This window comes from Rattus rattus, chromosome 12 (genome assembly GCF_011064425.1).
Source record: "Rattus rattus isolate New Zealand chromosome 12, Rrattus_CSIRO_v1, whole genome shotgun sequence".
NCBI lineage: Eukaryota > Metazoa > Chordata > Mammalia > Rodentia > Muridae > Rattus > Rattus rattus.
Window position 1 is genome coordinate 65540992 of NC_046165.1, and position 13297 is coordinate 65554288.

Sequence of the window (13297 nt, forward strand, 5' to 3'; positions counted from 1 at the left end):
ATGATGGTTTACAACCGTCTGTATTGGGATCTGATGCCCTCTTCTGGTGTGTCTGAAGACAGCTACACACTGCACTTATACATAAAATAAACAAGTCTTTAAAGAGGAAGGAAGGAAGGAAGGAAGGAAGGAAGGAAGGAAGGAAGGAAGGAAGGAAGGAAGGAAGCAAAAGAAAGGCAACTTGAGCTCCAAAACATGGGCATAGAAGTGAACACTGACACACCTGAACACACACAGGGGTGTAGTATCAAACTGAACAGCATTCATTTCAAAGATACTAGAAATACAGAAAAATCACTACAGGGGAACTATTCTACTGAAGAAAGCGCGTTGCCAGCCAAAGTGTGCCCACTTTCGGAGATAACAGTTATTTTCCCTTTCTACCTAGAAAACTTAAAATGCAAGGTCTTACTTTGACCCAAGTTAATACACTTGACAATCCCCTGCCCCACGCTCTGTGATCAATATTTAATAAAGGACGTAGAAAAGTATTCTCAAGACACATTTCACATCATACTCTGACAATATTTTAAAGGGAGTGACATTCTGTAAACATACTTCCTCTCCTGTATTGCCCATTTTTCTAAGTGGGCAGAGCATGGACTCCCCAGGTTCCCTTTGATTCTCTGTAGCTGTCTCCAGTTCACAGTGCAAAGCAGCAACCCAAGTTCCTCACCTCATGTCAGTGCCTTCTCCAAACAGTGGTGAATAATGTCTTACCATTGAGGGGGTATGAGCAAAACTCTGATGGTGTTTCAATGCTGTGTTAATTATCGTAGTTCTGAATTTTTATTTAAAAAAAAAATGTCCCCTATAGTGTTATTTTCCCTGGGTTCTTTGACAGGAACGAGTGTTATATATATATATATATATATATATATATATATATATATATTTTCATTCTAGCAAATCATCCGAAATGTTTTAATTAGAATGCTGTGTTTTTCTTTGAAGAACTTTACAGTATTAAAATGAGACCAGAAAAAGGCAGGCTTAATATTTATGGGTAATGAATAATTCATCACCAATTTTATTCCTGTTTTACAATAAAAGTGAGAGAAATACAGTACGGTGCATATGTTCAGTTTATTACTACAAATGAAGTGACTGTAAGGTTTTACAGCCGAGATTCTAGGCTCTAATTCTCCTCTCTTCTTAGTTCTTTTATCTTGGATCCAATAAAGCAGAGGAAATTTGATAGTAAATGACCGGAAGGAGTACATTCAATTAGCTTGTTTCCTAGTCTTTCTTCCTGATGTCTCTCCATTTACAGCCTAATTGTGCTAGTGTGCATGGCTTTGGTTGCTTGCCTTTTAATGCAACTTGAATATCTCTTTCTTTAAGGATGCTTCCTATATAGTGACACGAGCATTTATAACACATTTCAGAACTTAAGTTTCAGGCAAGCAACTAAAAACCCATGGTGTGCTAATCATTTTAAATGATGTATTTTTCTTTCAAGACAAAAGGACCCAGAGCTCCCTTTTCTGAATGATTACACCTCAAAGTTCACCGTGACACCCACCAGTATAACCGCTTCCTCCACCCTTTCAACCTGTGACAGGGGAGGAACAAAACCTATACCTTTCTGGTAAAATATTTAATATACGTGTATATTACTGACATACAACACAGTTGAATCTCACATTAAAGTTGACAAGGTCAATCATGGGAGAGTTAAAACATACCATGTCAGGAAGAAGAGAAAACATCAATATATTCATTATTCTTTTTAACTCTTTATAAATTTTATATTAATTTATATTTATAAACGATAGTAATATTTACCTACTGGAGAAAAGTATTTTCTCCAATCTTTACCCTTGTAGGAGTGAAAGATAGAAAGTGAAGCCCATGGAATAAAGAATTGTTTTTAACTTTCAAGGTATGGATGAATTTTCAATCTCGATGCTGTCTGAGGGAGGTGGTTCTCAACTAGCAATGATCCTCCCCCAAGAGAGGGTGGTAGTGTGCACAGAGTGCTGCTGACATACACTGGTGGAAACCATGAGTGTTGTTGGGTAACCCACAGTGCACACAGGAGCCCCAGAGAGCATCTGCTCCGGCGTGTTGGTAATATTGAGACAAAGACCTTGGCGTTGACTTATTGAAGGAGGAACAAAGATCACAAGAGTTGTGGTTTGCGGCTATATATCATGGGAAAATATAAATATGAATGTGCCAAATACATATACATATTCATTCACATCATAGAGATAGAACCAAGTACAGTCGTATCCCAATCCCCAAGTGAAGGAAAGGAGAAAAGTAAATGATACAAGTTACAGGGCTTTCTGAGAAGTTTATTCTCAAAGAGCCCACAGAGCAGGAGAGCATGGCTTCTATAACATGCCTCATGTGACAATTACAATGTAGCTATGTAATAGACTGTAGAAGTCACTCAGGCAAGATGGCCTACAGAGGGCTACAGCACTGAGCCTCTTAAGTGCTTCTTAATTATCAATGGATGTTGATGAATCTCTCATGTCACTATTTTACACCTTAATAGAATAAATCTTACATTGCACATCTAGGGCCTTCAGTTTCTTAACCAATCTAAGAACGTCCATTTGGGGAAAGTGTCTTCTATACGGATTCTATGACCATGAAGAAAAAACTCTTCAGTTATGCATTAGAAATTGGAGAGTAAGCGAGACTGACGGTGTAGCCCAGTGGATGAAGTACTTCCCCAGCATGCCTGAGGTCCTAGGTTCAATCCCCATGTCTGCACAAATCAAATGTGGTCGTGCATGCCTCTTACCTCAGCCCTTTCAAGGTGGAGGTAGTAGTACGAGAAGATCAAATTCAGAGTCGCCATCTATATAGAGTTTGAGGTCTGCTAGAACTAGAAGAGTCCTGTCTCAAACACAGCAACACGCAAGAACCAGAATGTAGCTAACGTCTAAGTGACAGCAGTGTCACTGGTCCACCATGAGCTTCTAAAACCTCTTCCATCTCATTATTTACAAGGTATTGTAACTATATGTGGGGTCCTCAGTAATTGCTTCCTTAGCGCATTAAAATATTTTGGATACTCGTAATTCATTACCGACGACCTAGCTTGCTGCGCTTTTAAATCACAAAAAAATGTATTAGCTTCTCAGAGTAGCTCCTTTGCTCTTGTACTCATGCAACATCTCCACTGCGTTCTGTTTCTACACAGATAACGGCGTTCGATGGCGTGCAGGAGAGCGAGCCAGTGGTGGTCAATATCCGAGTGATGGATGCCAATGACAACACGCCCACCTTCCCTGAGATCTCCTACGATGTCTATGTTTACACGGACATGAGTCCCGGGGACAGTGTCATCCAGGTAACACCACTGGATGGGAGACGTGCTCGTAGCGGGCACCTCCAGGGCATCCCGTTCCGTTCTCCCTAGGAAATAAAAATGGGACTTCAGACACAGAGATGCCACGGCTTTAGCCATTTCTTAATGTTGGTATTTCAGATGTGAATAAATATCTTGGGCTGGTAGGATCGCTCAGTGGGTAAAAGCGCTTAGCGCACAGCCACATGACCCGTGTTTGATGCCCCTAAACCACAGTGGAAGGGCTGAACCACATCAAGAAATGTTCCTGCATGCACACATGCGCACATGCACTCACACTAACAGTGGACATATACTATATATAGGGAGTTTGAAGTAGTACATAGAAACAACTGTTTGACCTGTTGACACTTGGTATGTTTCTATTTAAGTTTAGAATACTAAAAACGACTAATTAGTGTTTCAGCACATGCTTTAAATATTCGACTTACCTCTCCCTACTGTGGAAATGGGATAAGTGTCCTTTGTTGACATACACCAAAGACTACATTAATAAACTGGTAGATTTACCTGTTAGATATTACATACCTCAATAAAATCAAATCATTACATCAGAGAAATTTTAGGCTAGACAGTAAATGGTTCCTTTTGAAACCTTGCAAATCCGACCAAATTTTGTTCTTGATTTGTTTTGCTTTTTGCATTTTCTATGTTCACATTTAAATAATCACAAGCCACTGCAAACTTTAGTATTCTGACTACTTAAGATTGAAATGATAAGGAGTTACTAATATCAATATATCAGGATTTTTTTTAAGAATCTGAAGTACGGTGGATTCTAGTATTTTCCAAGGCATCTGTTCAACCTTATTTCCGGGGAGCTCGTTTCACTTCAGAGTCTCTGGATGTGCATCTCAAGGGGCGAAACACTGGTAATTAGCATTACACAGTCAGTTCATCGAGTTCTGACCTGCAGCCATGAAGGGACCACTGATTTAGACCTTCTCCGACCCTGAGGGTTAGACCTGATCAGATTAAGTCGCTCTGTGGCCCGGGAGCTCATGGTCCTGGATACTCATTACAGCACCTGGCCACAGGCTACTGTACCTTATTCGTGTATACCGAATAATGGCAAAATAAGTAGGCGTTAAATGTTGGCATGCAATTTGACATGAAATACGCAGGTCAGCATGGCAGCAGCTAGCCAAATGTCTCCTCCATGGTGCTGTCCTTGGCCTCCATCTCACTCCATCTCTGGCCTCCACCCACCCAGTTTCCCGTTTTCATTTCCTTGAGTTATCTCTTCCTCCTGATCTCTTCCTTTCAATGCATGGCTTCCGAGTTTTGTTATCTTCTCTACGCCCTTTGGTGTTTTCCTTCTAAGCCAAGCAGCCTTTAGTTCGGAGGTCAGTAGTTTGCATCCTAAGAATTAAGTCTCTCCATTCGTGCATCTCAGAAGTAGATCACTTTGTTGCCAACAGTGTAATATGGTGAGATAATGTTTCTGAGAGGATATCAGATGTTTCACACATGCACACAGGCACATACATACGTACATTCACATGAATTTCAAGGAAAAGTGCATGCATAAACACATGCATGCTGACATGTTTACTCATACACCTATGCATAAACACATATACCTGTGCATGAATATTTGTATACTTATGCATGTACACATATATCTACACATACCTGTGAATGTTCACACTCAAACACCTGTGTGTGTGCACACACGTGCGCACACACACACACATACACACACATATCCAAGAATACACAAACACACACATCTGTGTATGTTCACACACATATCTGTGCATGTATGCACATATATGCATACATACCAGCAAATGTTCATGTACACACCTGTACACATTTGTACATGCATACATGCACATGCCTGTCCTTATATGTACATGGACATACAACTGTGCATGTACACACACACATCTGTGCAAGATCACACACACATGCATACACGTGCACACACACCACACATATAATGGCCATGTATACACGCATACACGCCTAGATCCACACTTTCTGTATATCTTACCTTCTATTTAGTGGTCAGACCCCTTATAAACACCTGACACTTCTTCATCTTCCTCTTTCCTTCCTGCAGATCCAAACCTTCAGAGTTCATTACCTCTTTCTCTGTATTTGAAGCATGTGCCAGGAAGACTTCTTGTGCAAGGAATGCATGGTCTGATGAATGCACTACTTAACTTACACTACTCAGAATGAATGGGAAGCCACACATTCCTCCTCCTGTGCAATCTGGTGGGGGTGGGGGCAGGGGTTTCTTGATTCTTATGAAAAAAGAAATAATGCAATAGGGTGTGAGAATCTTCCTGCAGTTCCTCCGCTCTGAGAGATCATAACAGAAAGGCTTCCTGTTCTTCAGGTACTTATGTGGCACTTCTACTGAGGGATTAGTTCTGGCTCATTTATTTTGAGAGGAGACTGTAATTAGTCCATTTGCATATCCATAGTACCTGTGCGTGATAGTCAATTAACAGCGTAGGTGTTGAATATATGTATTTGAGACAAAAGACTGGTGGAAACCTGCCTCTGTGAATGGAGATGCAAGATGAGGATGTGGAAGTGCCCTTTATGTCTATTCAATCCACGGACCAGGTAGCACATCTCCCTTTAAAGAGGCATCTTTCAAAGGTAGCAGATAAGGGAATGACAATTATTTTCATGTTTTTATTTAATTAGACCTGATTCTCATCTCTATAATGATGTAATTAGAAATAAAAGTAAGTTTATATAGAAAACCAGCCAGCAGGGACAAGGAGAGTTTAACTAAGAAAACGATGGTAATTATATGGCGAAATGTAGCTCAAAAATGTTTGCCCTCAGGGATCAAAAGCTTATTTCCGGCATTTGAGGTCTACAAAAGTTAATTTCCCTTATGTATCTGTTTCTAAAACAGATCTTGCTTTGCATTTAAAGATTTATATTGTGTGTATTTCCCTGAACCATGGAGATTAGCAAGACAGACTTGTTTGTGTCTGCATGCCTTCAAGTTTTTTTTTTTTTAATTATTTAAAAGACAGGAATTTAAGGTTCCTAATTGGCATTTCTAATGTTGCTCCTAGTATGCACTGAAAGGACTGTGTAAATCATACAGCCAGAGACTAGAGATAAAAATTAAATTGACTTCCTAGGGAGAGAAAAAGTTGAAAACAAAGCAAAGAGATTCAGAACGACAATCTACGAATGCCATGTGGGGGTCTTTCGGACTCGTTTCCGTACCCCTCTTGTCATTGACACCCCTGACCTGCCAAAGATCAGCCAGACGGCTTGCTGCTTAATAACCTGATAACAAGTGAGTGACAGTCTTACAAATAAAAGGTGACAGCGAGCACCTTCCCAAAAATGTGTCTTTGTAACAAGTTCTGTTACATTGTCAAGTGTTCATATATTTCAGCCTGCTGTGGGAACCCAAGTCCACCATTAAGTACATTTGGTGTCTTTTTATTAGGTGGTAGCTATGCTCGCATACAGGAAGAGGATAGGTTGTACATGAAGAGGGAAATCAGAACCATCTCAACGCTTCCAGTTAGAAATGTGTTTGCCTTCTTGATTCCTGTAAACAGAACAGAATGAAACTCGGATGAATGAACAGAGAGGCAAACTTTGGGGGATATTACCTTAAAGTAGCTCTTTAGCCTTCTGTATCTAGACTGGAATATAAACATTAAACCCAGATACAGCTCTTTTGGTCTTTAGTCTAGGCTGGCCATTAACCCACCGGATAGCAGACTGTGCCATTGAATTCAGGACCCTCCTGGCTCCATATAGCAAATGCTGGGATTTAGGCAGGCAGAGACCACCATGTTGATTTTACGCTGTTCCGGAAGGCAAATACTTTTGGGCATGCTAGGCAAACACCCTGGAAGCTAATCTATATCTACAGCTCTTCGTTCTATTACCTGACCCCATCCATTTACCTCGTTGACAAAATTATCTGGAGGTATCCATCAGTCCACATGTCTACACAGCTGTAGTGATCTGTCTGCTCTCTGTCTGATCTGTATGACCCAAACTTCACTCATGCCGCACCGCTCTAATCACATGGAACCGCACATTTCCTCTGGCTACCATCAAATGGCAAACTGGAAATCATGTCTTTCAGTCTTCCATCACTGCGACACCCGTTACAGATCAGGAAGACAGATCTTCCTGGCTGATTAGAACTTTGTGACTCTGTCAGGACACTTAGCCCTCAGACAGGCAGGTGCAAATAGGTGATTTTGAGAGATCATTGTTATGAGTACTTGTGTCTTAACTGTGTGACATCCAGACACTGGTTCTCTTTGGAGAGAGGGTCAAAATGGTAGAAGCGTGAAACATTTGCTTTCTTTTTACAACATCAAAAAAAAAAAAAAAAGATGCCATGTTCTGTCAATGCTGTTAATGTGAAAGGCTTTCCTATGGTTTCGCATGCTTGGTTCTTGTGTGACAACAGTTTTGTGAGAGGTTTACACTTTCCCAGGGTACCTGCTTTTGGAACAAAAGTCATTCTGTTTATAGCTTTTGAATCTTCGTGTGCCAGAGTGCAGGACCTGGTACAAGTTCAGACTGCAGTATGCATGTCGGTTATTCTGTCCATTGGTCGGGGAGGAACTATCCGGGATAGAAAAGAAGTTCAGATTTGGCTTTGCAAATCTGAGGTTTCCTCAAAAAATAGGAAGAGATCCCGGCATAAGCAAGCTATTGATGTTTATGAGGGAGACTTGGACAACTTCTTAACATAACAAACGTGGAAGGTGAGTGTGAGAGAATTAAATAGCATCAGAGTACTTAGGGGGTCCCTGTCTCCCATCTCAGACTCTGACTTTGGAAATCAGTGAAACTCTAATACATAATTTTGAAATTTCCAGAGAAAATGAAGCACATACTTAAAAAACACCCCCATAGCATATCTTCTCATGATATCATTCCTTGCTTTTTTTTTTTTCTTTGACAGTTCCTAAGAAATGAATGACACATGTGACTGATGCTTCACCGTCTAACTCACAATAGATCTCATACATGATAGGTCACGTATAACTCAGGATACCTGAGAGTTATACATTGTTAAACCCCATATTCTAATGAGGGACCCATCATCTTTGATTGTTTGATCGCAGCCCATTGTACTTTTAAGCTTCAAAGACTCAGTGTATCTGATCAACAGAAACGAGGCTGGGCCTAGAGACTCCACCTTTGAGAATCCTAGTGTGTCAGAGCCAGGGCCAAGTTTACATAACTTCGAGAAATGACCCGACACTGAAAACCTCATATTTTATAGCAATAGGACGTCTAGGGATCACTCTTTGTTACCTAAGGTATTACTTACCCCTTTTATCACCGAAAAATTAAGTCTGAGATGTCTGGAGCATAAGGGTAGCCAGGAAAACAGGAGCTACTCCCATAATGCACTTCGGCCGGAAGACAGCTGGAATTTCCTGCAGCGGACACTCTATCAACCTCAGGCAGCTTTTGCTTGGTATTCTAATATTCCTTTCTCACCGAAAAGACCTATCCGTTGTAGTTTTTAAATGGTGTTGTCAGAACCCCTCAGTATGTTTGTTTCCTAAGCCCAGCGCCCATTCTTCTCCTGGTGAATGCCTCTGTTGACAATTATCTATTTCAGTTATCTCCCCATTCAGGTTTCTGTCCCGGAGATGCGCATCTACTCAAGTCTGACTTTGTTAGCTCCTTGAGGAGAAAGGAATCCTTTTTTACAGTGAGGAGCAGAGGAAGATAGGTGTTAGACACTTAGCACAACAACTCTTCAGTCATTTAACACACCACGTGATTTTTCTCAGCTTTTCCATAAAGTTACTTTTAAAGTATTCCTGAGGTGATTCTGGTTTTGTCTGGTTGGTTGGGCTAGGGACACACCATCTTGCACGTATTACATTTTATTATGCAGAGACGCAGAGAATCGTTACTGTTGGATTAGCTATCTGTGACTGAGGAAGCAGCTTGGCATGGTTGTGGATGTCTAAGCCACACCAGAGGGGTCTGCACCCGTGAGCACACCCCAGCACAAAACTCCTCATCGGAAAAGTGGAGATGGCCGTTTCTCCCTCCAGGAAGCATCAGCCTTCTGCCACCAAATATGTGCAAACTGTGAACTTGCTTCTCGCTGCTCCCCGCCGCTCGTTCATGAGGAAGAGCCCACTCTCATTTTATCACAAACCGGATACTGAGTTACATTAACTGATATTCCTATATTTATTGAAAGAATATGCATTGTTAGAAGATCTTATATCTAACTTTTAGGGCAATTCTTGCAGGGTAGTTAGTTAAAGGGAAGTGTTGGTTTTTATCCCCCTCCCCCAACAACTGTGAATATGCTTTGCGGCTGGCCTTTATTGTTTATAAAAAGTAGTCAATCACGCAACATATTTTTTTTTCTTTTTGGTAAATTAGAATGTCATCCTTCTTGCTTTCAAAGCATTCTCTTCATTTCCCCACAACGTACAAATTATGGATCCATCTGTGCTTTTTTTATACTTTTGGGAATACTTAAACATTTGAATATTCATTACTTTTTGTTTGGTTTGGTGGGTTGGTTTGTTCTTGTTGTTGTTGTTTCTTTGGGGTGTTTTTGTTTGTTTGTTTTTTTCTGAGCTTGATTCATTTAAACTCCTCTGATACTCTGTTACGCGGAGCCCTGGGCTCTGCCTCTGGCCTGGTGAACCAAGATTTAGCAAGAATCCTAGATCAGAGAGACATTCCATCCTGGAAATCTGATGGAGTTTTTCCATCTCTGCCCCACCCCCATCGCCAACCCAACCCGGTCACCTGGTCAAGAAGCCCCAACCTTTATGCCTCCTGTTAATAAAAATGCAGGTTTCCCCCCCTTTCACTCCGCTCTTCAACCCTAAATTCCTTCTAGATGTCCCTGGAGCTGAGCTGAGAGGAGCTGAGCTGGGCTGAGCTGGGCTGAGCTGAGCTGGGCTGGGCTGGGCTGGTCTGATCTGGTCTAGGCTGGTCTGTGCTATGCTGGGCTGGGCTATACTGGGTTGGGCTGGGCTACGCTGAGCTGGTCTGGTCTGCTCCTGCCAATTATGAAGGTCTCCACTACAGTCCCAAAAATTCTGAGTAAAGATTTCTGTGCCATTCTAACACTAACATGTGGCATAGATTCATTTTCCTCAAAAATTTCTGACTTACTATTTCTTCATTTTTATATGTTTAAATCGAATGTTTTAGTCACGCTAGAATTTTAATTTTGACTCTTTGGAATATATATATATATATATATATATTCCAAAGAATATATATATATATATATATATATATATATATATATATATATATATTTTATCTGCTTGACCTGGCTTCTCTTTAGCGTCTGTAACTCTTGACCTCTACAAAGCTTAGCTATCAGCTCTTACTTACAGACTTTGACTTTTTTTTCTCACATGAAGTTTCTGGTTCTGCTTCTCTTCCAGTCAAGTGGGCTTTTCACTCATCCTTTAGAAAGAGGTTCATCTGAAATGACAAACCACCGCTGCCCGAAGACCTGTCACCAGCAGGCTTCTCTTCCCTGTAAGATTCATTTGAGGTGGGAGCTAACCACCAGGGCAGATGGAAAGGAAGGAATAGAATTTTGAAAATGGAATGTACTCAGGAGGGAAAAGATACAGAATATTTGCTTCCGTGAGGAAAAGAAACTTTTCACTGACGCAGTCAGAATGGATATTCTCATGTGTTGGGTACACCGTAAATAGAATTAGGAGGGGAAATTCTGTTTTGAGATAACTACAATCCAGTATATTAATTTTATGACTTGGATCTCTACATTAGCAGTAATATATACCTAACAAAATTAGACAAGGCTAGAGTGTTGGCATACAATAACTTGCTCTGTTTAATTATAACAAACAAAGAACACACTGTCTGAGAAAATTACATCACATATTCTTTCCTATAAAGGCAGTCCTGTGACCTACGATATTATCCCTGAGGAACTGTTTTCTCACAAACAGACCAAACAAGAGAACAATGGGGGGAAAACAGAGCAATTCTCTTCTATTAAAATGCAAAACAGACCCTGAGGGCTCAGCCTGACCTGGCTGGAAGCAGCCTGAAGCACAGCCCAATCCCTTTGTCCACCTGTGTCCTTTGTGTTCTTTTGTGTGATTCAAATTTGTCTCCTGTTGAGATTCAAATAAATGACATTCTGAGAGGATCTAAAATTCTAAGGAAAGCAGAAGAAGCCTCATCAGTGGAGATATATATATATCTCTCCAGACAAATATAATATAAAATACAAAGGTAGGCAGAAAATAAGTGTTCATTTTTTTTGTTGTTTTTTCTTTCTTACTGTTCATAATTTGGTTCAAACTTTTCATCTCCACATCTACTCTGTTACCTAAGTCAGGTGTGCCAAGTTTTGGCTCATATTTTGAGTGTACAAGGAGGTTTTGTCCATAATTTTTGTCATCGGAAGTAAGTCCTTATGGGGACTAGACAGATGCCTCAGCACCGAAGTGCACTTAACTGTTCTTACAGGAGACCCAGATCCAGTCCCTAGCACCTACATGGCAGCTTACGAGGCCAATTCTAGGGTATCTGATAGTCTCTTCCGGCCTTCAAGGCATGCACGCATGCATGCAGTACACACACACACACAAACACACACATACACATATACACACACGCATGCACACAAACACGCAAGCACGCACACCCGCACGCAAGCACACACTCACACTCACACTCATACTCACGCTCACATTCACATATACATACACTAAATAGAAAATGTAAAAAGAAGTACTAAAACAGTTCCCTTCTATCGTTTGCCTCTTGCAAGCATACTTTCTAGCAAAAAGCATGTTAGTATCCCCAGCCTTAAACAGCAAAAACAACCACACACGGGAGGAAACAGGTTGGAGGCTCCTCTGAGGGTTGCGCTTGTCACATGAGGCTTCTGTGTATTGCGCGTGTCAGCTGAGAGTCCTCTGTGCATTGTGCATGCCACATGAATCAACCCCTGCCCCCTTTGAGCTCTGGCAGAGAGGTTTTCGAAGACTTACTGCAGTCTAGGGAATGCTTCATCAGCAAACTGGCAGTACCTTCTGTAGTTTCATTGTGAGCTGGAATTTTCAATTCCGTGCCGGCCTCCCTGAAAGTGTGCAGTGCTGCCACGCGTTGCTTCTCGACAAAGATAAGTCTCTAGAAATGCTCCATTCGATGCTTGTCATCGTGCAAACACAATAGCAAGCATGAGCATGCAACATAGGGCAAAGCAAGCATGAGTTACACACGTGCGAGCCTGTGCCAGCACGTGCCGCAGAAGGAGCACACTCTGCGGTAAGGGTGGCAACGTGGGATATGTAGAAGCAATGGATATCAATCTGGCAGTGTGGGTATTCACACCCACGTTGCTCAACTACAATAATGCTCTGCGTGACAAGTACCGCGGCTCCATCATCACTGCTCTACGTAGTTCCATTATAATCTCCCAGAATCACCTTCGCCTACGCAGCGCTTCTGTGTATTGCGCATGTCATTTGCAGTCCACTCACGGAGCCTGCGATGGTGCTTTACCCTTGTCCTTCCTTCATTTCTGCTTGCCATGCTCTCATTTTTCAGATACTGTCCAGAGAATAATCCATCCCTAATCGACTTTGTATCAACACTATCACCTGTTAGCTGTTTATTGTGTCTCTTCTAAACTTTAGTTATTAAAAGAATGTCAACATGGATTTGTTTCTTTTTGCGATATTTTTTTTCATCTGACTGTAAATTCCTCAAGCGCAGGACCCTGCATCATTTCGTGAACTTTCAAATTTCAGATTTCCTCTAGCTCCCATGGCATTGTCTTATAGCTTTGTGGTATTCATCACTCGTTCTGAAATGAATGCTTCCTCCATAGGATGACTCTCTCTCAATCAAGATAGAATCTAATTCTTTTTTTTTTTTTCTTTCTTTTTTTTCGGAGCTAGGGACCGAACCCAGGGCCTTGCGGTTGCTAAGCAAGCGCTCTACCACTGAGCTAAATCC

The 13297-nt window shown here is 41.2% G+C and overlaps 1 protein-coding gene across 1 annotated transcript in view; it reads left to right on the forward strand.

Moving 5' to 3' along the window:
* The window catches only part of LOC116913192 (protocadherin-15-like), a 299819-nt gene that overhangs the window by 148878 nt on the left and 137644 nt on the right, over positions 1–13297 (forward strand). Inside the window, 3 exon segments of the mRNA XM_032917385.1 lie at positions 1463–1563; positions 1566–1591; positions 3164–3313. Coding sequence (XP_032773276.1) covers positions 1463–1563; positions 1566–1591; positions 3164–3313 — 277 coding nt within the window.